The sequence below is a fragment of the Photinus pyralis genome, unplaced genomic scaffold (genome assembly GCF_008802855.1).
Source record: "Photinus pyralis isolate 1611_PpyrPB1 unplaced genomic scaffold, Ppyr1.3 Ppyr1.4_LG5, whole genome shotgun sequence".
Lineage (NCBI taxonomy): Eukaryota > Metazoa > Arthropoda > Insecta > Coleoptera > Lampyridae > Photinus > Photinus pyralis.
The window spans coordinates 34,710,296-34,737,808 of NW_022170596.1; the positions used below are offsets into that span (position 1 = coordinate 34,710,296).

The 27,513-nt window shown below is 34.6% G+C and overlaps 1 protein-coding gene across 2 annotated transcripts; it reads left to right on the forward strand.

The window, feature by feature from the left end:
* The first annotated feature begins 211 nt into the window (after positions 1-211).
* Positions 212-15,739, forward strand: LOC116170965 (voltage-gated potassium channel subunit beta-2-like). 2 transcript variants are annotated; one of them, XM_031487555.1, is made up of 10 exons: positions 212-1,055; positions 8,584-8,825; positions 8,872-8,982; positions 9,028-9,124; positions 9,171-9,310; positions 9,366-9,578; positions 9,630-9,772; positions 9,824-10,033; positions 10,079-10,209; positions 14,503-15,739. In XM_031487555.1, exons 1-9 carry the CDS (start codon positions 961-963, stop codon positions 10,178-10,180), a joined length of 1,353 nt encoding a protein of 450 aa, XP_031343415.1. In that variant the 5' UTR covers positions 212-960; the 3' UTR covers positions 10,181-10,209; positions 14,503-15,739. The 2 variants fall into 2 exon arrangements, with proteins under 2 accessions (XP_031343415.1, XP_031343416.1); XM_031487556.1 differs by having other exon boundaries at positions 218-1,055; positions 9,183-9,310.
* The last annotated feature ends 11,774 nt before the right edge of the window (positions 15,740-27,513 follow it).

The window sequence follows — 27,513 nt, forward strand, 5'->3', positions numbered from 1 at the left end:
AGGTGATACCAGGCGATCGAGTTATCAATTAAATAAGTCATTAGCGTATATAATTATAAACATTAGAATTGAATCAAAATAATTCTGCAATACGCGTCCCGGATTCGTTTCACGTCGGAAACCGTCGGAGTTTATCGAGGCACTGCAATGACGTAAGGACGGTGAGCGCCGCGACGGCCCTGCACCAGGTTATTTTTATTGTTGCAATGTTGTTAATCATGTAATCTTTGGTATAATTTTCGTTAACGTGATACAGTTTTTCAACGAGTACATATAAAATTTAATTTTAAAATAAGTTCGCTTTGGATGGGTGTAATAATAATCATTTGTTACGATTTTAATTGTTGGTAGTAAAAATTAGCAATACGTTTAGTCAATAAAACCACGTTATCTAATCATTTAACTCGTCAATAATTACAATTAAGTCATAGTGTAAAGCAAGACAATTAAAGGCAATAATACGGAATGGTTTGAGGTTAAATTCAATTAAAGGATTTTTATGGAAGGAAGTGCATGTGTGTTACATTAAATTAATACGGGTAGCCGTCTAATAAACTATTGTTTTTGCAATTTGTTTGATTTTCACGTAAGTTAACGGTTTTTTCTACACGCGCTCAAGTATCGACCTGCAAGTGAATAAATTATTTAGCTTTTTCCTAGATTTGAACTTGTGCCAAAAAGTTATTGTATTATAAAGGTATAATGAGATCACTTCAAAATATTGCCATTCAGTAGCTGTTGTTAAATTATTATAAAACAGATCAATATAAAGGCTCGCGTAAAAGTAGAGATGAGCACATGTGATTTTAAAAAACTCATAATATTTGCCTTAAAACACTTTTAGTGCCTATACATAAGCTTAGTATATGCTCATCACACAATTACGTTAAACTCGTGCAAAAAGCTTTAAAAATTAGATAAAGCAACTAGCGATTATTATAGTATTAAAAACGGGCTAAAATGTCACAAGTGGTACTATGCAATATTTCCAATAATGACAACAATAACAACGACAACACAAGCGAAGATTCCAACCAGCTTCCCACAATTTATCGGTAAATATACACCCTTTATACGAGTTTCAACTTATTAAAAATTGTACACTTGAGTTGTATAGAGAAACAGCTTTCGTTCCAGTATAAAGCACTTTCTTTGTATATTGTGTCCGGTGTTAAAACATACTTGTGGTGCCTTTTTATTTCTTCGAAGCTGACGTGCCAAGAATTTCGCTATTTATTATTTATGGAGCCTTCATGATTTTATTTATTGGCAAATCAAGTGGCGATAAAAATCAGTCAGTCAAAAAGGAGGCATTAGATTTAATGGACCAATTTATTAGCTAAACGTTTAACTTTACGAAACTTAAGCGACAGTTATGGGATATGTCAAAAATTAATTTTTTTATTTTGTCCAATTAAAAAAACACTAGGCAGCTTGTTTAAAAGCAGTCAACGCCAAGTTGATTTTACGCAGACCCTTGAGCTTTAAAGCTTGGGGGCCTCCCCCTAAGGTGTGTTCTTCTCCACACACACAATCTCAAGGAGCAACCCCCTCAGATTAAAAAATCCCCCTCCCCCGCAACCATTTGGCAAAAGATAACATGCATGTGCGTGAAATAATACTAAAATAAGGAATAATCTCATGAATTAAAGACCCCTATCTTTAACGGTTGAACATGGACGGTTCCCGTTAACACCTTCTATAGACACTTTTCTTGGAGAATCTGATTCCTTTCTTAGAATTTTCATAACACGCTAAGTGTGGAAGCTACGGAGTACTACTTTCTTATTTCTTATGAGCGCCATATTGGATTTTTACGAAATGAGATAGATAACACAAAAAGAAAAATACGACGTGTCACACGTCATACTTTTACACAAACTTACAAGAAAAATTTCAAAATTAAATTTTTTAGATTCATTTCTCAACATCCATGGGTAGATTTTGCTGAATCAACAATCCTCTATCTTCTTCTAGATCTAGCGTGTTATGGAAATTCTTATAACACATTCAGATTCTACGAAAAAGCGCCCATAGAAGTTCCTAATGGGAACCCTCCATTTCCAACCGTTAAAGCTAGGAAAACTGGAAACGAAATGTGACATTTACAATTTTACGGTGATATCTTATTTTCAAAGATTTTTCCAAAACTTCAACTGCGTTTTTGAGTAACAAAGAGGAACAACTTTGCCCCCGTTTAACCTACACTGTATCTCGCACTGTTACAAAGATCCCAATAGTGAGTCACGAATATGAACCACCGTGTACATAAGCGAATATACAGAAAATCTAGCTTTAATATTTTATATTTTATTTATTTATTTTTATATTTTATCACGCACCCTGAGGGTCTTTTTTGGGTATGTTAACTTAACTTTTCCAGTGGACCTCCTTTTTTATTTTCATTTCATTAGCTTATTTATTATAGTATTTTTTTGATTTTCTGTTCGTCCATACGTTTGAGTACATGAGATACTTTCACCGATTTCGTTGAAATTGGTATACTGGACACTCATCTAGTTTGTTATAGTTATAGGTCATAGGTTATGGGGTCATCCAATAAATATAATTCCACTCAGTTTATGTCCACTGAAAGTAGTATCAAGTATATAAATAGAACCATTTCTTTTAATGTTGATTGAACAGAATTACAAAAACATAATTATTTTTCCAGATATTCGTCCCAACTGGAAATATGTATTTCTTGTGGAATTGAGAACTATTTTAATCCTTTGTTATACAAACGGTCCTGGGTCTAGTGCTCTAGAACCGCTTATGGACGCTTTGTTGAGAGTAATACATTTAGGAGGCTTCCATACCAGAGACTACTCTGGATATGGCGAGGGGTTTGTATAAGAAATAGATTTTTGTTATACCGGCGGCGGCGGCGCCTTCATCGACGGCTGATAAAGATATTTTCAAGGCCCAGAAACTAACCCAGAATACGAATAGTATTTTAAAGAAGCTTTTTATGGTATTCAAAATTGGAAAAAGTTTGTTACCAATTTATGTACTTTAAATTCTGCTGACTCGAAAATCCAACATACTCACCTAATTTTCGGTCAATAATTCTTTCGAAAACTCGGCGAAGAAGGGAACAGTTTGTCATCAGGCAAAAATTATTTGGGTCATCATCAGAACCTGATTTATGAATAAGAACAGTTCGGCCTTTCTTGAAGAGTTCCCGAACGCTTTAACGTTTCAGCATTAGACTATACAACGCCGCGTTTCGGTTTCGATAGGAAGACTAATTAGTAGATTATTTTAGTATTCCATTAGAACATTAGTGTGTTTTTTACGTTTTATCAATTAAAAATGTAATTAAACGAAAAAATAAATTGTCCAAAATAAAAAATAAAAGTTCAGAAGCAACATTGATGACATGACGTGACATTTATTGTATACATTGCTGTGACACTTCTGTGACTCTTTAACTTCGAGCCAAGTATAACACTTCTGAAACCTAACTAGCTCATTAATGAAATTTCTCTCAGTACACATCCACACGTACCCCGGCACAACAAAATAATTCAATTCAATTTAAGTACCAAATTTTGAAAGCACTTAAACTGAGCTTTGGACAAAATTAAACGGAATTGAACATGAGACATTTCTCTTCCTCATTAAAGGGATCGAGGGAATACAAGACTTGCATCAACAATAATAAAATTTATTCAACGACCACGAATTAAATAAAACATGAAATCCTAGTGAAAAAACAACCCCCGAATCTTATTAATTTACAGTTTTTCGAGGAACAATATCCCGTACAACACCAATTACTACCGGAAACAATACGAACGTGACGCACAAAAAAAACTTGGTCTTCTCAATTAGAATTCCCCAAACAAGTTGAATAGACGTTGATTGTAGCATATGGCTGCACACAAAAATACACCACCGATGATTCGAATGGCTACCCGAATTACGTAAATAACTTCAATGAAAAGCAGCGTTAACCACCAATGACACTTTCTTATCCTTATTACTTCTAGGAAATACTCTTTCTTTTACAGTAAAGTAAAAAAACAAGCTAACAGGCTAAATTCGCGAAATCGTTTTGTGTTTTTTCGTAAATAATCCCACGAAATTGATTAGAATGGAATTGTAATGAAATTTTGATTAATTAATTAAACCACCCTGATACATTTCAAATGCCTAAGATCCACAACTGAACGTCCAACCCGACGTCGGTCGTTTACAGAGCAATATATATTATTATAAACAACAGTCACAACAAAGTTCGGTCAATAATTGGCGACAAGTTCCGTGACAAAAGGTTAAACAGTACACGAAGAAATCAGTTGCACTGCAGTCACAGTTCTAAGCGACGCCTCGACATCCTGATGGCGGTCAATCAAAAAAATCAAGCAGTTCTATTGCTTGACCCAACAATTCGAATTGAAAGCGGCAAGGGAATCGAACAGTTCGATGCTGTTGACACCGAGAAGAAGAATATATACGAACCGTGTATCGCTGACGACCTCAAAACTCGATACAATCTAGACATTTCTGTTCACGGCCTTTACATCGGTTCTTGTGGTACAGTAACAAAACGTCTCGAAAGTCGATTCAAAACAAGCAGACATTTATTTACTAAATAAAGTTTCTCTCTCATAATTAAATGTAAGAGACAAATTCAAAGGAGAATAATTCTGTTAATTATTTTCATAATTGAGTGGTTTGATCATGTTTTTTGTTGTCGTATTAAAAATATTCATTCTTTAATAATACCTCACGCAAGATAGTGTTTTCCGTTAAAAAAGTTACTCTCTTGGTTCCGTAGATGCAGGCCACTGAAAATAATTTTTAAGAAAGTAGATTTACTTAAAAATTTTGAATGATTTTTTATACAATAAATTGCTTTGACATAACTAACAAAATAATAACGTTTTTTCAACCCAAACTAATAAAATTAAAAAATAAACACAACTATTTTTTTTCTTAAGTTGAGTTTTTCTTTTAAATTTAATAACTTATATAATATAATTAGTTTTGTATGGCGCTATCTATATCAAAGAAAGCGTACTCTTTAATAATATATAATGAAAACTAGTATCTAGTTGCTATTAAAAGATATGCCCCCCTTAGCCGTGGAGAAGTACGCCACTGGCCTTAAATTTAAAATATGTAGATTGGCAGCAAACTTTTTATAATGTTGGACTCTGGATTTAGTGGATGATTGAAGGGAGCAGTATTGCGACATTGGAGATATATTCGCCGTTAATATTCTCCTAATTATAATATTGGTTTTCTTTCTACAGTACAACCTCGTTAATCCGAATAGATTCAGACCACCGACCTTTCGGATTATCAAATTTTCGGATTATCGCGAAACTAGTAAAAATAATAAATTTGGACACAAGCATTAAGAAATAAACTTTATTCTTTTCAACAAAACATAAATTTAACAGACCAAAGACAGAAGTCAGTTAAATACTGCACGTAAAACAAAATTAAACATTGTCCTTGTAAAAAAGCTTAAGTTAACATTCATTGAATTATTAAAGTTTAACTTTTTCCATTTGTCCTCTAATTGGATCTTTTATGTATCTGTTGGGCAAATATATATTATTATATTATTATTATTATTATTATTCATATGTAATTATGGGTACAGTATGTACATACACAATTATGTACACATAAATCTTTCGGATTATCGCGATTTCCGACTAGCGTGTATTCGGATTATCGAGGTTGTACTTAGTTTATATTTTTCTTCCAAGTTTGGCTACTTTACTGTGATGAAAAAATTTTCTAGTAAAGGCTCCACAAAAGTTTGTTACGCCAACTGATATTTTCAAAAAGGGACATGTTCTATTGTGACCCGTTTCACCTTTTGTTGGGTTCTTTAGAAACTGGAAACATTATCATTCACTATTCCTTTAAAAATATTAGAGGGCTAAATTATACCGTTGAAATTGCACTACAATGTACAAGGTGTCTCGATGCGTTTATAGGTATCTTTGTATTTGTCAGTTCTATCAAAAAAGGCGTTATGTGTTCTTTTTGAGTCTTAAAATCAAAATTCATCAGGTAAAACAATTATCGGATCTAATCTCATTTTTTTAATAGAACATTTTATATATTTTAATCTAAAGATAGCATATAAATTCTTCTTTTTGAAAATATATTTTAATATGCTGTCTGTTTAGATTAAAATGTATAGGGTGTTCCATTTAAAAATATATGTATATGTAATATATATTTTTAACTGGAAGCACTGGAACTACTTTTGGTGTTTAGTTGTTCGAGGTTTTAATACATGATTGAGGTTTATTGGTGTTTTTGTTTTACTTTGGATATATTTTTAACAATCATTATAAAGAAACTTTGGAATAAACATTCTCCTATGTCTCTTTAAACTAAGAAAATATACGGTCATTCTGAAATTGACAATATTTTGATTTTTTTCCATTTTACCATTTTTTGTTTTGGCCCAAAAAGAGCGCATTACGCCTATATTACTTTTTTGCTAACAATTAGGGAGATACCCTCTAAGTGTCGAAAATGGGACACCCTGTAGCTTTATTAGATACTTCCGTATCGCTATTTCATTTTATTAATTTTATTGTAAGTGCCAATGCTAAAAAAGTAGAGCTTAAATTATTGCGTGTAGAGACATGTAGAGACCGTTTGAAGCAGCCTTTGACATTTTGTATCAAATTAAAGGCCTCGGAAAAAGGAAAACAACAATGAAGAAAAACATGGGGAGTGCCATTTGAAAGAATGGTGTTACGGATATTTAAAAATTTAAAAGTTAAGAGCTTTGAAAAAGTCACGTAGTCTCGCTTTTTTAGACGGTTACGGCTACCATAAGAAAATTCGATCTTTCCTTAATAAAGCAGTGAAAACTGTGTTGCAATATCTCTCACCGTTTTCGAATAATAAATTTTTAATATTACCCCTGCAAATTCAATTTTTGACATAAAAACTTGAATATCAACGAAGACCGTGGAGCAAAGGGTATCGTTGTACTCCAAATTCGACGTAGAATCTGAAAATGTAGAAAAAATAGGGTCCCTATTTAAAATAGCAAAATTGATGACTACTTCCGGTATTTGCGGAAGTGGCGCCATCTTGAACATATTTTAGTTCAATTCATCATGTGCCAAAACTTTTAAAGGACTTATCAGTTTAGTTTCATTTTCAAAGGTTCTCCATATCTTTCTAACTGACGCTCGACAAGAATGACCCTGTATAGATAGTTCAATGCAAATTAATCACTCTTTTCAAATATTTATACATCATTGCACTTGAAAAACATGTTGCATCGATTTCCAGTTAGACCGGAAGTTGCACCGAAAGATTCTCGAATGCAGTGTATATTTATTTGCCAAAAGATTTAAAGGTAATCCTATCTTTTTTCCTACGCATGTACAAATCTGGTTTGAGGTACTCCTCTTCAATATGATATATTATATAAATAATTTCCTGTGGGGTGTTTTTTTTTAACTATTCTAACTACATCTTAATTTCACTATACATATTGCAACTAAAAATGAGCATCTTAGCATGAAAAGTCTCTATTCCTTTTGTTTTGATTTTAGGTGCTGTTCTCCTCATATTTCATTATGTGCCTTCAATGTCCCATTTTTTCTCATATTCTCGTTTATTGCCGCCCGGTATGGGCGAGGCATCTGAGCTCGCTTTATCCCTTATAAAGTTTTAGTTTAGTTTTTGTCGATATAAACTCCTATTTCATCTCGTAGATGCATTATTGCATTATAGAGCACTACTAATAGCTCGCAGTAACTTTACCGTAATCAAGTAATGATGCGATACTTAGAGAGAATTTAATTAATCTCTCTGCCCTCATCATCCCTGTAATCAATATTTTAGCTCTTAAGATCTCCTTCATAGGGAGCTAATTTACTATAAACCCTCTGTATGACTGCGCCGAATTAACATTAATCAACATCAACTAAAAGATTCTCGTTCGACCTCAAAGATTAATTTCATGTTTACCTCTCTTTGTTGTGAAAGACCGTCACCTAAATCTACATTATATTTATACACATATCGATAATCTTTATTTAATGTTAACTCTCTCTTTCTGACTCGACTGTCAGTATATAGTAATTGCTATCGACGCTTGGGAGCAATTTGTGCCTACATTACACTATCAAACACGAATGTCATGTTTATGTATTGTCACAGAAACGTTTCAGAGCTGGGCAATTATAACTTCAAATACTTACATAATGTTATATGTTCGTGCGGGTTGGAAACATTTGTATTTGAAACGTAAATAAATTTGTAAGTACTGGTCTTGCACTCAGTGACTTTGCATTACCAGTTAGTCTTTATTTGCATGGGAAATGTGGACAGCACGTAGAAGTTTATTATTTCACAGCTAATAAAAAGCAAACATCCATTACCTACCTATGGTTAAAATATTAGTTTGTAAAACTTCAAGTTTTTCATAACAATATATTACCTTGTATTATTGTGTACCAAATACACAGCACAAGAACTAGATAAGAAGTTACATGTAATACAATATGGTTCACAAACTTTTCAAACTAACTAGTTAATTGAGCCCTCATTTTATTAAACTGATTGCTGAAATGTTATCAGGTGCAGAGCCCCGATAGCAAGTCTCGATTGCATGGAAGAATTTAGCGCCGGTAGTGCACTGAGCGCATTAGGCGAACGTGGAAGCGATGGCGTCATCACCAAGGAGCAATTGCTGCTTAGCGGTTTAACTCACTCAGCACCAGGAAATCCATATCAGCTCTCAAGACAGACCTCCCTAACTCCGGGTTTACGGTATCGAAACCTTGGGAAAAGCGGGCTGCGAGTTTCCAACATTGGACTAGGTGAGCGACTTGCTTGTTCGGTGCCAAAGAAGTAATTGTTTTCTAGGAACATGGCCGATCTTCGGACCGGGGGTGACGGAAGAGCAAGCCGAGCAGATTGTATCACTTGCGATGGATAGTGGCATAAATGTATTTGACTTGTCGGAAGCGCACTCTGGTATATCATTTTGTGGATACCGGTAACCTGCTGACACTTTTTTAGGAACGAGAGCGGAAGTTGAATTGGGTCGTATTTTGATCAGGAAAGGCTGGAAGCGTTCGAGTTTCGTGGTGAACACCAAAATATATTGGAGTACCAGGTACGAAAGCTTTATGTTCTAACATAAGTACCTAAATAAATCTTAGAACATCGTCTAGATCTGAAGAACGCGGACTCTCGCGCAAACACATAATTGAAAGTGTAAAGGCGAGCTTGGGTCGTTTACAATTGGCTTACATCGACGTGGTGATTGTGCATAAGGCCGATCCAATGTGTCCAATGGAAGGTTAGCAAAATCTCATTATTTCTCGTGTATGTATGTATGATTAATTTTCTAACAGAAATAGTTCGTGCGATGCACTACGTGATATCGCAAGGTTGGGCAATGTACTGGGGCACTGCCAGGTGGTCGCCCGTTGAAATTATGGAAGCATACACCAATTCGAGGCAATTCAATTGCATTACGCCAATCGTAGAGCAGGCTGAGTACCACATGTTTTGTAGAGAGAAAACTGAATTGTACATTCCAGAGTTGTATAACAAAATAGGAGTTGGTAATTGTCCATGTACTTTACTGTAATCGTTTTGTATTTGGTTTGATGTAGGTCTGATGGCTTGGTCTCCTATCACTATGGGATTGGCGCAGGGAAAGGAGGACGGAGGCGTGCAGTTATTTTCTCGATATAGCTTTAGAAGTAAGTATCGCTCCTTTTCGTGGACTGAAGACGAAACATCAGCAAATAAGGAGGTACATTGGTATCAGTCTTAAATTGATTTCAGTACGTGTATTATTTCGTAGGGATTTACGTGGGTGAAGGAAAAGGTCCAACCTGAAGAAACACGAAAACAATCAGAAAAAATAAGAGAATTGAATGCCTTATCCGAACGTTTAGGCTGTACTTTAGCGCAATTATCGATAGCCTGGTGTCTAAAGAACGAATCCGTACAATGCTTATTATTAGGTGCTACTTCAACCGATCAACTTTACGATAATATCCAATCACTCCAGGTATGTATAACAACTTGTAGCGCTTCTCTTACGTTCTCTTTTAAGCTCATTCCAAAGTTAAATACAAATATGGTAGCGGAAATTGAACGAATTTTAGAGAATAAACCAACGAGACCGCCAATGGTGTCAACCTTAGCGCTTAGATGACAATCAATGTGCCCCCCTGGTTCTATCAGGTATCTGTATACGTTATTTGTTGAAACCCTTTTTGCACAAACAAGCTTTTTACACCAATTTACACTGTTCATTTACCGAGGGATTATTTGGAGCGAGGCAAATGTACAGAACGATTCGCAAAAAGTGGTCCACACAGTGGCATATTTAAGGCATCTTAGGATACCTCAAGAATTTCGGAGTTCGCCCTTATTTAAGTATGTAGCACACGGACACTATACTTTTCGCTAGACCATTAATTACGCAAACTACGCGTGCATCAAATTTCACCCCCTATTTTGTAATTTAAAAGTAGACATAGAGAAAAACAATATATGTACGTAAATCCCTATGTCTACTTCTTAATAAATAGCACTGTATATGAAACTCAAACTTTGGACCCTTGGTTTATTTGAAAGAATTTTTGTTACATACTTAATAGCTGTATTTTGCCCTTTTCGTTTCTCCCTAACTATTCAAATCCGGGCTAATCAAGTAAAATGTATCGGAACAAAATGGTAATTTTTTGAGATGCAATTAAAAAACAAGAACAGGTAAATTGATCAATAACTAAACAGCTCCTGGCAGGACGAAACTTGTATTGCCCGGAAGGAACGAAGGGGGCTTTTGCACATCATAATGCAAATAGTTTACTCAAAAAAATCATGCGAGATGTAGAATTCTTCATAATATCATTTATTAGTAATGATAAGAAACTTCCCTAAAATTTTAAATATAGAATCGAGGAGTCTAGGGGGTATGTTCCCTCCAGGAAAAAAGGAAAGATTCGGTTTTCATTTCTCAACAACTATCATACAGATCTTCATTATTCCCCAGACCCCCCGATGGTTAAGCCTCCAAACGTTTTGGGGATGAATCGAGAACGGGGAGGGGGGGGGGGTCTAGGAGGTATGGAATACCTCACTGGAAAAAAAGCAAAGATTCTTTTTTCATTTCTCAACAACTATCATAAACATGTTTATTATTCCATATCCCGTAGACCCCCCGGTGGTAGTTTCACCTTCAAAACGTGTATCCCTTAAGATTTTCCTAAAATTACAGGGTGAATGCTAAAGACTCTACACATTTTGGAGAAGAATCTAGAACCGGGGGGGTCTAGGGGGTATGGAATACCCCCCAAGAAATAAGGGAAGATTCGAATTTCTCAACAACTATCATAAAGATCTTCAGTATTCCCCATCCCCCAGACCTCCCGATGGTACGTACACCCTCAAAATGTGTCTCCCTCAAGATTCTCCTAACATTACGGTTAAGTGCTAAAGGCTCTAAACATTTTGGGGAATAAACTAGAACCGGGGGGTCTTCTAACAGTGCGCTAAAAAGAACAAGAACATCGCAACAAATACTAAATCAATAAATTATGTTGAACATTAAACAGATTTTGTCGCATTTTCACTTTAAATAATCAAACGGGTTACAGTTTAAAGGCAACTGGAACATTATTATACACTTTGGAAGCTTTGCTATGACAGTGATTTCTGAAACAAAGGGGTCTTAGGGGGAGGTGGAGTAATCAATCCTTGGAAACGTAAATTAGTGTATGAGCACCCCTTCTAAATTTTAGTTTCTCTCTTTGTATCTCGAACCTTGTATGAAATTCAGTCATAATTTCTAATTAAATGAATGTATTATTTTAAACGCCCATTTTGTACCTTGTTGGCGAATTCCTTCGTGGTAGGTGGTAGCAGAACCGTTAACTCGTGAACAGTAGTTGTAGTGTGATATCACAAAGCATTACCTTAATATGGATGGGTAGGAAGTGATTACCAATAACCTAGCAGAGCAAGTTCAGCAGAATACAATCAAACATATTGCATAATTAGGTGCTAATTAGGTGCTAATTAAGTGCCCTATTCCCGAATTAAATGCTCCTTTTTTTAAATTATCACATGTTCTGCCAGGTTCATATGAACTCAGCAGAGCACTACCTTAAAAACCCAAGAAAATGAAAAGTGAACTAATTATAATTAGGTGCTGATTAGGTGCTAATTATTCCCGAATGAAATGCTCCTTTTTTTAAATTATGACATGTACTTCCAGGTACATATGAACTCATCAGAGCACTACCTTAAAAACGCAAGATAATGAAAAGTTAACTACCTATAATTAGGTGCTAATTAGGTGCTAATTATTACATGTTCTGGCAGGTTCATAATTTAAAAAAAAAGCAGCATTTAATTCGCGAATAGGACACTTAATTAGCACCTAATTATAGTTAGTTCACTTTTCATTTTCTTTGGTTTTAAAGTAATGTTCTGCTGAGTTCATATGAACTTGGCAGAACATGTAATAATTTAAAAAAAGGACCATATCATTCGGGGATGGAGCACTTAATTAGCACCTAATTATAGTTAGTTCACTTTTCATTTTATTGGTTTTTTGAGGTAGTGTTCTGCTGAGTTCATATGAACCTGGTAAAACATGTACCTAATAATTAAAAAAAAGGACCACTTAATTCGGGAATAGGGCACTTAATTAGCACCTAATTAGCACCTAAATATGCAATATGTTTGATTGTGTTCTGCTGACCTTGCTCTGCTAGGTTCATGGACATTGGGAAGTGTCTGTGGGGATAGAAGAGTTTCAGGTTCATATAATGCTCCTTCATTGCAATTAGTTACATAAATTTTGTATTTGAAGGAATTATCCATTATTAGTCCTAGATTTCGTGTTTCCGTAACCATTGGGATAACTGCATCATTTATTTTAAAGTTCGCTAAGGCCGTAATTTGATCTATAAAAAATAACACTTTTGATTTAGCACCATTAATGACCAAATTCTCTGCCGAGAACGTACAAACGTCATCTAGATCTTTCTGATTTTTTTATAAGTAATTTTTAACTTTGAAAGGATGTAAAAGTTGTGTGTCATCTGCAAGGATATTGATACCACACGTTTTTAAGCAATTTTTAAATTTGAACGTATATAGTATAAAAGGGAGTGGACCCAATATTGAACCTTGAGGTACTCCTGCTGGTATTCAAAATTATAAAAAGGTTGCTACCCATCTACGTCCATTAAATTTGTGCTAATTTTTTTAAATGTCAAACACTAGTTTTCTTTACATACTCTTATTTTTTTCAGATTACGTCATAATTAAATTTAAGAGAAAATATCAAATTAAGTTTTTTATGCTACTATAACCAAAAAAGTATATTCTTTAGGAATATGTAAGGAAAACTAGTCGTTGCCATTAAAAAAATAAACCCCCCTTGACCATGCAGAAGTACGCCACTGACCATAAAATTAAAGTATTTAGAAGCAAACTTTTTATAATTTTGGATACCATAAAAAACACGTTGTTTTGAAGATATATTCAGTGTTCTATACACATTTTTTACCCTATATAACGTTATGCAATTACTAAAAACAAATTGGATACTTCTATTACAAAGAGGTGTATACGACCAACTCTGTGCCCTTCGTAATAGTAGCGAATGTTAAGAATAAAGGAAATGATGGAAAATATCCCTAAGATGCCTTAGGTATTATAAAAATTAAACATACTATATCCAACGAGCTTCTGGATATGGCTATTGCGTGGCATTGCATATTATATGGGTAAAGCTATGCCCTTTTTGAATTTCATGTAATTCGGTTCATGACTAACAGTGGTGTCAAAACGGCTTTTCTTTTTCTCGAACTCTGATCTACAAATTTGATACAGAAAAATTTCATCATAATCGGTCCATTCGCTTTCGAAATATCGTGCTAACGGACAGACACCGCAAAATTATGAACTCACTAGGAGCTCGTTAATAATTAAAATCTTGGTGCACCTACGCATAAAATTCGATAATTCCGTTTGGCCCACCGTTCTTTCAGATGGGATGCAGTTCATAAAGAGCACATGATTGTTACCTAACTTTCATGTGCAATCGTTTATATAGCCAATCATACCGCTGACATCGCTACCACATTTCCCTCGCAAATAAATCTATCGGCACGCATTTAGACAACCGAGTCTCCTTTTGTAATATTCTCTTGTTCACCCTCATATTCGTCTAATCGCTTTCAGCTTTGTTTCTTAAATTGTCGATGCGCTTTTCACAATCGTAGAGTATTAATTCCGTGATTGCAATGCTTTATAGTTCAGACTAAGTCGTGTTGCCTTACTCAATATCAAGAGGAAACTGTGGCTATAATTAGAGTTAATGGGCATTTAAAGGTAAGAATCACACACGACTTACCTTGGACTAAACTACATCCACATACATTTACATTTGCACACAAAAGCAGAATGGCAAACGCCTTTCAGTCGCTTTATATGCTTGACTATAATAATAAAATTTAGTGCGCTTTGCAGTGGTGGCCAGGGAGGCACTAGCAACGCCGAAAGTCCCAAGGAAGAGGAGCTGAGTACCGCCGAAGTTGAAGGGAAAGAAGCGCAGAAGCTGCCATTCTGCGAGATTCAGTGACAAAGGGTGAGCGAGTTTGTAAAAACTCGTAAAGTAAAAACACCCGACGAAAAGCCGACTAAGGAGAAGGTTAAGTGGACGTACAGTCCCGACGAAGGGCCCAAATGCACAATTGAACCTTTTTTATACAAGAAGAAAGATAAAAAGTCTGCCGGTACCAGTCCAACGCAAGTATGAAGTCGGAGGATAAACGAGGAATTTTTGATATAAAACCGGACGCGTGGTCATAGAGGAAGAGTTTTGCACGAATCGAAACTAAACACGATGCTTTAGGTTGTAATAAATAAATGGCACAATGTTGTAGTAACGTTTATGCTACTGTAGACTTATTCTGCTAAGTCAATTCTAGCATAAAGAAATTGTTGAGCTCAACTAAGTAGTATTGAGTAGAGAAAACGCAGTAAAATGCAGTTCGCCATGTCCACATCTTGAGGCTTAAAGCCAAAGAAGCAGTTCCAATAGATATCTTATAAACATAGATTTGCATGCCATCACTATATTTAGATGTTATCCAAATGCCGATATTTTTCAAGTTGCTCCTTAGAAACACACACATTAGTTTGTTATTCTGCTTTATAGATTTGCCAATGTAACATCTTAGACATAGTAAGTGCTTTGGCATTTTATTCAATACCCACCTATAATAAACTTGGATATGTTGATGTAAGACCCTAGGTGTTGGAAGGACGGAATCATTTTTTGATTATCAGGATAGTGTCGTCTCAAGCACTTTGAATAATGTTATACATTCGCGAGTTTGGTTTCGCAAACGTTTAGACGCCAGATTACGTCCTTGAGTGCAATAAATTGTTCTTCCATTAGTTTGTAACTTCGCAATCATTCAGGGGGTGGTTGCAAAAGTATGACACATTCGAATAAACGATTTGGCGTTTCCTTGTTCAAAAAGCTTTATTGCAGTCCTCATTGTAATCAATTTAACAATATAAATTAATCAAAGTGATTCAAACGGCACATCTACGAAACGGTACATTACTGTTAACTCGATGACACTCGTGCCCTATCACTATAAGAAATTGCCACAAACAATTAAGTAAACGTCTGTAAGGTAAATAGGTATAAGCAAAAACAATAAATAGTGTATAGAAATACTTACCTAAGAAATATGAATGCCAATGATTTCTTAGTCCTACCTTTGATACGAATCAACGTATGGTTTACTCAAAGGGCAAATATGTAGAAATCGCTAATAACTTCTTTTAAGAAGCTGTAGATACGAAAAATAATTGTTTGGCTTATGTAGTAACAATGCAAGTAAACCGAGTTCGCACTTTTCGTTGAGGAAACAGTGTCAACTTCAGCCTACAGGTATTGTTGCAGTTTTCTTATATTATGTACTTTCTTGTTATTGTTACCTGAATCTACTTCGTTACATAAAATTTCATATTTTCTAGTAAATTTTATCTTTAAAATACGATTGCGCCGTAATTTTGGTCTGTACATACACCCACTCGATTAAACAATAAACATATAAGATCCGCCAAAATTACGCTGCGATTTTTTTACATATCAACTTCACTCCGTTACCATTGTTGTTAAATATTTACCGATGAATTAATATTTATTCAAATGACGAACTGAACATAAGATTGAATGAAGTTTATGTGTAAAAGTTGTAAAGGCTGTTTGCGCCTACAAGCTTATTGAATTGTTATGTAAATAAAGTTTAGTGACAATTTCGCTCAAAACGAATCTTATTCTTAACATTTTCAAATTTTAATCTTTATCGGGTACTGTTTTAAGACTCGACTGTATTATAAATATAAGCTTGTTTACTCTTAAAAAATATCTACTATTGACAATGGGTTTGTGTTTTAATAAGTATCCCCAACTCCTGACATAAAGCCAAGATATACCTATATTAAATGAACAAAATGACAGAGTTCTAGTAAATGACACCCTTTTAAGGAAATGTTTAAATTCTAAAAGTGACCCGGTCGTAGTGTTGCACTTGAGGATATGGATCCTTATGAGAATGACGTGGTGGACGGAGAAGAATCTGGTCAAGAGTATAGGTGGAGGAGTCTACGGTATGTGGGAGAGAAACAATTGCAACAGCAAAAAGGAGAAAAAAAGAAGGAAATAAGAAAGAAGCGCAGCAAAGTTAAGGAGCTCAAAAAGGTGATTAGGTTCTCTTTCACAAGTCTTTAATGTAGGTATTGGTTGAATAACATATAAGAAAGTTTGATTACTGGGTTATATTTACCCATAAGACTGCTTTAGATATTATTTTGTTATTTGCCCTCGTAATCTCCTCTAATTACTACTATTTTTTTTTAATTTATCCCAATACACCTCATAGAAAGGTTGAATTGTGATTGATGTAAAATCTTTATACTTGTCCCTATTGACACCAATTAGAGGATGACTAGTGACAGCCATTTAAAAGAATATTTCAAGGGCATATGAAAGTTACAGTGCATAAGATTCACCCTTACAACTCAAAATAAAACCCGCATTGTATATTATTGTTACAGTTGTAGCGATTGAGTATACGACACAGGAGAACAGTAACGTTTTTATTAAACGAAAACAGAATGAATTCCAACTTTTCAACTTTTGTTGCCCCTTGTTCTCTAAAGGTGTATTGATCTCAAAAAACCATAAAAAAGGACCATATTCACCCTGTTTTGCGGTATATTGTACAATACAATATCGAATTCTGGCCGTCTTTTGTTTCGGAGAAAATAAAAATATTCTGATTTGTTCATCGAAACGACGATTTGTGCACCTATGCACAAGTTTTATGCGTTTTGACTAAAAATATGCTATTAATTTAACCTAAAAGTGCGTATTTTTGTGTTTATTTTTGAACTATAGTACTTAATACCGAGCCATTTTTGGATAGGCTAAAACACTCAGTTTTAGGTTCGAGTAGACAAACAAATATAGACATCAATGGACAAATTTGTCTTTCCTAAATTTGAAGCTCTAGCTTTTTCTATATTTAGTCGTTCATTTTCATGATATTCCACATTGAAGATGCAAAGGCCAGTCATCTTAGACAATAAAAAAGGCAAACATCGCAAAAAATCCGGTAATTCTGAATATTTGGCAGGTTGTTAGGGTCGATAAAACTAGTGTTTGCAGCTTCGAAAGACCTGTGCTAACTTCGGGGTGCTCGAAATTTTCGGATTTCTTGCGGTTTTTCGCTTATAACTTTGAAACGGTACATCCTAGCGTTGTAGGTTGGAATAACACTTTTAAAGTAGACAAAATGTGGTACAATTTGAGTTCAACCTGAGCTCTGTAGGTCTAATGGATCCCAAGTTACGCTCATTCAAATGATGGTCATTTGTTTCAAAAAGTGCAAATTCAAAGTTTTGGTTATTTTGCGTGCAAAATACCGCCTAAAGGACCTTCGATGTTTAAAATGACTGGCCTAAGATGTTCGTTACGATAAAGATAAAAAAATATGCACGACCGTAATACTTGCTTTAATGCTGTTGGTCAATTCCCCAACTTGTAATCAACTAAAATCTAAACTAAACTTTGTAACAAATGGTCACTTTGCCATTGCAGAAACCAATTACGAAAGAAAATTCAAAGGGCTGTAACTTTTGTACTAGTAGCCCAATCTTGGAACTGTTTGAAATTATAGATTCTACAGGTCACATTCTATAAGAAAATTTTTTTTCCGGGTCGATCTGAGACAATTTTTTTTGAGGGCCTCAAAAAAGGCTTTTTTACTCGCTTTTTTAGCAAAAATCGACTGCAGCAAAATTTCTCGGGAAAGCACTTTTTCTTATTAATTTTGGTGCGTAGAATCCAAAACAATTCGTACTTTTTCGATCAGACTTCTCAATCAAAAGTTATAGACTAAAACCAATTTCGAAAGAAAATTCAAAGGGCTGTAACTTTTGAACTAGTAGCCCAATCTTGGAACTGTTTGAAATTATGGATTCTACAGGCCACATTCTATAAGAAAATTTTTTCCGGGTCGATCTGAGACAATTTTTTTTGGGGCCTCAAAAAAAGGCAGTGTATAACCTTCCTTTTTTACCAAAAATCGACTGCACCAAAATTTCTCGGGAAAACACTTTTTCTTATTAATTTTGGTGCGTAGAATCCAAAACAATTCGTACTTTTTCGATCAGACTTCTCAATCAAAAGTTATAGACTAGAAACCAATTTCGAAAGAAAATTCAAAGGGCTGTAACTTTTGAACTAGTAGCCCAATCTTGGAACTGTTTGAAATTATGGATTCTACAGGCCACATTCTATAAGAAAATTTTTTTCCGGGTCGATCTGAGACAATTTTTTTTTCGGGGCTCAAAAAAAGGCAGTGTATAACCTTCCTTTTTTACCAAAAATCGACTGCACCAAAATTTCTCGGGAAAACACTTTTTCTTATTAATTTTGGTGCGTAGAATCCAAAACAATTCGTACTTTTTCGATCAGACTTCTCAATCAAAAGTTATAGACTAGAAACTAGGGAATGCAATACCGGGATTGCGGGATCCCGAAATACCGGGATCCCGCAGCATTTTTGCGAGATTAATCCCGCACATAAATGGAGCGGGATCCCGCGGGATTTGCGGGATTGAGGAATTTGTCGACCAAGGGGACGACTCTGTTTACTTTGTTAATAAAACTGATAACGGAATTATTTTTTAAATAATTGTTAAACCTTTTTCGTTAAAAATGTACTATGATTTTTGAGGCACTTTAGAAGACTTTTTGTGCTTTACAGGTAAGGTTTTTTTGAGTTCTAAGTTATGCCGAAGGTACTTTTTTGTTAAATATTGTGATAATTAGCGATTTATTTTAATACAGAAGTTAACCGCACAGAATTGCTTATTTGCCAATTTATTTAAAGTTTTGCGAGATCCCGCAAATACCGGGATCCGCGGGATTAACATCTAACAATCCCGCAAATACCGGGATTGAGATGTTGCTGCGGGATTGCATTCCCTACCATTGTGAAACCTATTTACTCATTTAGCGCTTCACAGCGAACGTGAACGGAGGTATGTCTAGCGATAATTAATAATCGACAACAACAAAAAATTTGTGAGCGGAGGTCATTACGTTCAGAGAAGAATTTCTTTTCGGTTTTTCTGGTGTGTGAGAATTAATAGCGAAAGAAGTGGGAGAGCGTGAGATTGCGATGATTACCATTATGGGTTTATTTCGCGTCAATACAAACGGTTTGAGTTTTAAATGCTGGTGTCTCATAAGGACCAGAAATTGCTCCAAAACTTGTGCAACAATTACTTTCATAAGCTTAGTGCTTGGTTCAAGGAAGCTTCACTTGTTCTAAATGCAAGCAAAACCAAAGTGAAACAAATGATTGTGCATTCTAGTGACATCTGTCATTCTTATTTCAAATGCACGTTATAAAATGACGACCAGAATATATGTAAATTCTGTTTCTATAGAAACGATCACGACGGAAGAACCTAAGCTTACTATTTTTGACGTCCCTAAATAAATTATTACAATGATTTATGCTTCTGCTATAAAATAAAGTTTTGTATTATACCCGACGATAATGGGAAACTAACCATCTCGTGAAAGTTAACATTTTTCACTCATCTTGTATAATAAATAAGTATTTTATCACCAACAAAAAACCATTATCTCTGTCGCTCTACAAATAGAGGACAACACTGCAAGATATTTCCACAACCAAATTTTCGGGTCTACATTTCGAGAACCCACTCAAGCTGGAAAGTACCACTGCTCCACTTTTTCAAATCCCCCACTTTTAAAAGAAAACCTCGAAGAAAACGAACCGCGAACTCCCATGGGTTCTAGGCGTACAAATTTATAACAAACTACCTAATTATTTAAAAGTCTGTGAAACTATAAAATTGTTCAAACAAAATCTGTTATACACCGCTAGTTAGTTTTTTTTAATTTTTAATTGTTAATTTGTAATTGACTTGTGCTATACATACGTTTTGTTGGTCTATGCACTCAAATATATATTATTATCAATGTTCTTTTTGCGTCTGGCTGGAAAGGAGGTTTAGAACCTTTGTAATCGAATTTCAGGGAAAAGAGGAACACTGCAATAAGTAAAACCACCCAAAAAGCTAAAATTTGGTATAGAATTGCCTGAGCGACAGAATTTCAACACTTTAGGAAACTTATAGGAAGTGTATGCACATTACACACCACACCTAAAATGGACTGAAGGAATACTTGCTTATGATTGGAATGGATGGCCGTTGGACAGCAGTCATCACGTTAAATTATAAATTCAAATAAGATGCATAATTTTGCCAATGTATCATTTTAAGAAGAAGTATTAATTTTTAGACACGACTTTGTATGGTATCGTCGGGACACTCAAAGAAGTACTTAATAAAAGTTAACAACCAGGTGATATAGGTCAGGCTACGTATAGGTGTAACAAATACTATAATCTGTTAGCTCAGATTACTTTCAAATAGCAGAAATACTATCCATTAATGTAATCATTATCTAAACATTTTGGCTAACCACGCGTTCAATTTTTATGCGAAACAAGAGGTGTTTTTGTGATTGTGAGTATACTTTTTGAGAAAGGATCAATATGAGAACAAATACGTAAAACTTTAATCACAAGTTATTTCGACATATTAAAATTTAAAGGTGAACCACGAAAACGTTTATTTTCCAAAATGTTGAGTACCTCGTTTTTGTTTACCCAAATCCTAAATATGCAGGTGCAAAAGAAACACCTGGCTATTGAGTGGGTTCATTTTCATATTCAATGAAAACAATCCAATACATAATTTACAAAACGGCGTGAGTCACCAAAAACCTTCCGATGTAATTCATAACTGGATCTTTCGAAAAATGTATTAAACATAGCATAGTGACGATATGATTTAAAAGACCAAAATTGATCTTAAATAAGAGATATGATTATGATTTTTGTAAAAAAACAATTCGATTTTGCTTGCGGAAATGCGAAAATAGACATATTACCAATGTTAATTTTGTATTAAGACTTAGTGGTGAATATTTTTAAAATAAGTACCATAAATTAAAAACTCACCCCATTATAACTTTATTCCATAAAGAACACAATTGAAAACACAATCACTAATTTCCTACTCCGAATGATACCTGCAAGCAACTAATTTTGGAACGTTATTGAAGATAAGTAGAGATTAAATTCAAACCAGGTTTGCTTATCTACTTAATACTGACTGCGCATCAAACACGCTTGAATCAAATCATTTTTGACTTGCCATTCGACAACTTACAAGTTTACCTCAAACATTTTTATGTGAATCCAAATAGTTATTAGAAGTTTTTCCAGATGCAATGTTAGGCTAATGGAAATCAAGTGAGTAGGTACTGTTTTTTATTTTTCGTGTCGATTAAAGCAGAAATTAATAAATTCCAAACTAAAATTTCTAATATGATGGGTACTTTACCTATGTAATGGTACCTCATTCTCTGGTATGTTTACAGTCTTTTGGTATTTTCACATATTTCTACGTTAAAATGCCAAATGAATGATTACCAAAGAATATCACAGATTTCTACAGAGCACCACTCATTTTTAGCGCATTTTCCAATTCATGTTGGAAGGCGCTATTATGGCCACTCATCCGCCCGTCCGTCCGCCCGTTACCTACTCCTACAGTTTTCAAGATATTTACTTCGTTCTTTTCGCTATCGGTAGCTTGTAATCTTGACGATTAATATGCGCATGGGCAGACTGCGGAATATCAGGTTTCTTATTTATGGGGATATTTTCTCTGAAATTTTAACATTAACATCGGATTTATGGCTCAGTGGTAAGAGCATTGGGTTATAAATTCGGAGGTCGGGTGTTCGAACCTGGGTTGAGGTGAATTTTTCATCTGTGGCGGAGATGGAAATTACCTTAGACCAGTTCCGAGCATTCTACCGGCTACTCCGAATTAGGTTTTCCTGCAGTTTTCCTAATTCGTAAGGTAAATACCGGAGTAGTATAGACCATCTTAAGACCTTCTGCAGAGGCACCTCTAAATAAGCATTATGCGGGTCACTCTGTAATTGGGCGCATGCCTGTTGAGGGCCCAAAACAAGAGAGGGATAATAAAATAAAATAAAATAAAATAACCACACATGTTTCCCGTAAAAACAAGCATATCGCATATTGTAAAAATCAAATGTGCGCATTCGCAAACTGCGCAATGTCATCTTTTTTATTTATGGAGATTTTTTAAAATCTTTAACCAAAGATTCATCTAGTGTATAAAACATACCGTATATTTTAAAAACCAGATGTGCGCATAGCACTCACAGATTGCGTAAGTTTCTTATTAATAAGAATATTTATGCCATAACTTATTTTCCTTTGTCCACATAAATAGTCCATTACATGACCTTTCGTGAAGTGCTGATCAATTCATGGAAAATTCGCTAAGTTACTAGCCTTAACGCGAAAGATGGCGCTACTTCCGCAAATACCGGAAGTAGCCATCAACTGTGTTATTTTAAATGGGCACCCCTATTCTACTTTTTCGGATTCCACGTCGAATTTGGAGTACAACGATACCCCATATTTGGCCCTTTGCTCCAAGGGCTTCCTTGATATTCAAGTTTTTATGTCAAAACTTGAATTTGCAGGGGTAATTTTAAAAATGTATTATTCGAAAACGGTAAGAGATATTGCAAAACTGTTTTCACTGCTTTATTAAGGAAAGATCGAATTTTCTCTCTCAAAAAGTGAGCCTACCTCTAGACATTTAAATTTCCGTAACTCAATTTTTTCAAATGGCACCCTCCATTTTTTTCTTTACTGTTGTTTTCTTTTTTCCGAGACTTTTAATTTGATACTGTACTAGCTTATTTTGCTGAAAATCCAAATGCATCGCTTAATGAAATTCAAACACCAATTGACATATCAGACAGGAGTGCACAAAGAATACTCAAAAAGCATAAATGGTACCCATAATTGTTTAAAGCATAACATCAAGCGAATTTTTTTATCAATTTGCTACAAGAAGTAACTAAAACATGGAATATCTCGGAAAATTTTAAAGCAGCCTTTGACATTTTGTATCAAATTAAAAGTCTCGGAAAAAGGAAAATAACAGTGAGGAAAAAATGGGGGTTGCCATTTCAAAAAACGGAGTTACTTTGATTAAAAATATTAGAATGGTAAACATCTGAGCGTATAATCAAAGGTGGCTAACATACTAATATTTTTAATCATTGATTAACATTAATCATCGTTTGTGAAACCGGGAATTAGTTTCACATTTTTCGTTGGTTACGCTACCATAAGAAAATTCAATCTTTCCTTAATAAAGCAATGAAAACTGTATTTGCGGAGGTGGCTTCAACTTGAAAATATTTTAGTTCAACTCATCACGTGCCAAAACCCTTAAAGGGACTTAGGTATCATTTTAGTTTCATTTTCACAGGTTGTCCATATCTTTCTAACTGACGCTCGTCAAGAATGACCCTGTACATTGACATACAACATTGTCATGAAACACTAAAGACTATTGCAGTAAATCCCAGGGAATATCAATTTCGTTTTTCTGTAAAAGGGCATGAACTTTTTTTAAAATTACCTTTCATTGTTGACTGATGCAATAAGTTGAGTACAACTGGTGAAATTGTGATACCTACGTCGTCGCAAAGTAAACACATTAAACAATTAGTACCTAGCAGGAACCTCGTCGAAGGGCTGGGAACAGTTTCTTTTGATAGATATTAACCACAATCATATATCAAATGTATTCTTTATTTTGGGGGAAGTGGGGAGGTTGGAAAAAGCGAAGGTGGTAAACTACAAAAATCGTTAAAAAGTTCGAAAATTATATTTGTTAAAGAGAACAAAGTCATTAAGTTTGGTCAGATTTTCATAAAATTTGAAACCTAGCAAATTTAAGGCGAAATTTAATACACCGGAAACCGGATAACTTAGGGGAGATCCAAGTAAGGGTTATTTTTATACAGGCTTGCATTTAGAGTCGTTGCAAAAGTTACCCTGTTATATTTACGAGTAAATGCCACAATTAGTAAGAACTATTAATAATATACTATACCCCTTTGATTATAAAACTATATTCAAAGCTATACCCTTAACTTCCTATTAAAAATTCTTAACCGTTTGGAGGTAAATGTAAGGAATTCTAAAGGATGGTATTAGGTATTACCTACTAGGTACATTTATTTTTTTTAATTTAAGAGATATAAAGTTTAAAAGTGTTGAAAAAGGTGTTTTTTGTGAACCGTGGTTGCTAATGTATTTCAAATATGATAATTAGCGCTATTTGGAGGCAACACCATTCAATGGAATCTGTAACTTATTCTTGCAAATACGTTATTGTATTTCTGGAAGTATGGAATGGTGCGCCATCTCGTTAGAATATAAAGTGGGGACTATTATATCAAGGCGCATGTACCTCTTTGATTCAAAATTCATTGTAACAGCAGCGTATACAAAATAGACTTCTGTTTTTTCTAAAATTGATAGTGCTACTGAAACGATCACTGACTCAGAAACGACTATTTGAACCAAATAAATCCAGCATCTCTTTCGAGCATCAGAGTAATCCTAATTTTTGGGGTGTTATAGTAATGCAAACCTTTTTTATCTAACATTTCAGTACCTAATCTGCTTCTGAACCTTAGCCTGCTTTTTTTGAATGTTTCATTCCTTAACCTTACATCTGCAGATATGCTGTAATAAGGTACTTCCCGATCAATGTGGATTTATCCATGTTCCCGAAGCAATAGGTTTAAAAGCTTTGTTCTCTACTGAATTGGCAAATACCATATACTTTTCACTCAACTCGATCTACCAGATAAGTGACGTAAATGAAGATGATGATGTTATCATTTAAGTCAATTAGGATGCAGGAGAAAGAACCCATTCTATAAATGAATAATAACCAACCATTATAATTTACATTTATTTTTTTAAGTTATTTTTATATTGTCCCATTTAAAAAATATATTGTGTAATTTCTAAAAAAAAAAATAACCAACCTTTAGATACTATATGCGGTGTTATATCACAAATTGTAGTGTAATGGAAAGGAAAATTACTATACTTCAAATAGGTTATCATACGTAAAATCAGAGAAACGATAATTTGGACTTGGTTTTAATATAATCCAAAATTTTGGCCTTCATTTGAAGAATCTTAGGATTACTACCACCTGAAATAAAGTACTGCGGATCAAATTGAAGCTTATACGGTCTTAACCTATGTGCAAAGTGCCTAGTTTTCTCTCGACTATAACTGTTAGAAAGAGGTAACTGTAATATGAAAAACAGACACTAAATATTCTCATCATTATTCTATCCCCAAAGATTAATCCAGAGCGAGCGTTGAAAAATGAGAAAAAATAACGTAACAATTGATATACACGACCGTATTAGGTGGTGTTGATGCTATAGGTCATCAATAACATAAACTTCACCCATTAACACCAATTCTCCTTTTGTTTTATAAGAAGTGTTGAACGCTGTAATATGTTTTGTCATTCTAGATGCCTTCTTTCACTATGCGGATGTATGCCATACTGACCACAAATTTAAACATTTTTCTTGAAAACAGTCGAAAGTAGTTGGATAAGAACCATTTTTTAGTTAGGTACCTAACACTGTTCTCTTTAATTCAAGTCTTTGTTTTTAACTCTAATTTCCGTGAACTGAACTGAGTTAGATGGCATCTACTGCCCTTGCTGACCATCCACTTTCGACACATTTCTCGATCAGGGTCGCCAATACATCAGTGAATATATACAATTAATGAACCAGAAAAATTCAACAAGAAGGCCAATCCAGTTCGAGTAAAATATATTCAAGCTATGGAACATTGTCACACTTATGTAGACCCCGGATCAAGGTAAGTCGATTGTGTGTATTTGTGTCAATTCGCGTAGTAACCCAATGACCTACACGTAAAATTAAAAAAAAATCTATTATTGTTATTATTGTTGTCATTTTACTCTGTATCCTGTAAATGTGTTGTCACAAAGCTGCACTTTTTTATACTGTAGGTCAATACTCCAATTTATATTAAAAGCATTAAACTAGATGTAAGTGGTTATCTGTTACAAGGATACTTAAGGTGCATACTTTACCTCGCCACTGTTTCACTTATTCTTCAGAAGTCAAGTAAACAAAATGTGCCAATTGAGAAAACTGCTGCTCGTCATTATTTTCGTTCAAATGGTGGTCACGTCCACGGGTAAGTTCAATCTTTTTTTTCTGCTTTGATGGTGTGGTACCTAGTGTTTATTCAGTCGTTCATTTTTCTATTTCAGAACAAACCAGCAGAGTAGTGCAGTTTCAGTCACCCTTAGTTGTGGATTATAAGTACATAATTGAGGCTATACAGTCTCAGAAAAAAGCTTGGTGGAAAAGAGGAACGCAACTCCACCAGCAAATTGGAGAGCTCGTATTCGCGTGAAATTAATTTACTCTTATCTTATGTGATTATTTTATTAATTTATTTTATATAAAGCCTTTCTTATGCTGTCATTATTTAACGTTGCCAAAATTACTTGATGCGCACCCAGTTTCTAAAAATTGAAATCTTGTTATATATGAATCTTCGCCCAAATCTCTTCTTGTAAAATTCAGTTGCAGTTAGTTTCCGTAATTTTTTTTTAATTAAGCGGTATACCAAAAAGACAGCCATGTACGATCTTCTATGAAGAAAGTAACCACCACAACGTTGGTCCATTTAGGTGCTTAAAGAGCCAATTTTAACTAAAACAATTCCATTTTTGGGCGTTTAAACATTGAAAACTGAATGAGTGATGAAGTGGCGAAGTGTAAGATCTAATCTTCAACCTATACTACCATATCAGTATATGTGCCAAGATATAATAAAAGAACCAGTTTTTTCCAACGCCTTAACCAAATTATATCTATACATGGATCCAAATATCTTTTTTCGAGTTGTCTGC

What these genes read in the sequence shown, in the direction of transcription:
- LOC116170965 (XM_031487555.1), top strand. Translation starts at nt 961, where the DNA reads ATGTCACAAGTGGTACTATGCAATATTTCCAATAATGACAACAATAAC. An exon ending in AGTTTCCAACATTGGACTAG is followed by an intron (nt 8,826 to 8,871) that starts GTGAGCGACTTG and finishes ATTGTTTTCTAG; the next exon opens with GAACATGGCCGATCTTCGGA. An exon ending in TCCAATGTGTCCAATGGAAG is followed by an intron (nt 9,311 to 9,365) that starts GTTAGCAAAATC and finishes ATTTTCTAACAG; the next exon opens with AAATAGTTCGTGCGATGCAC.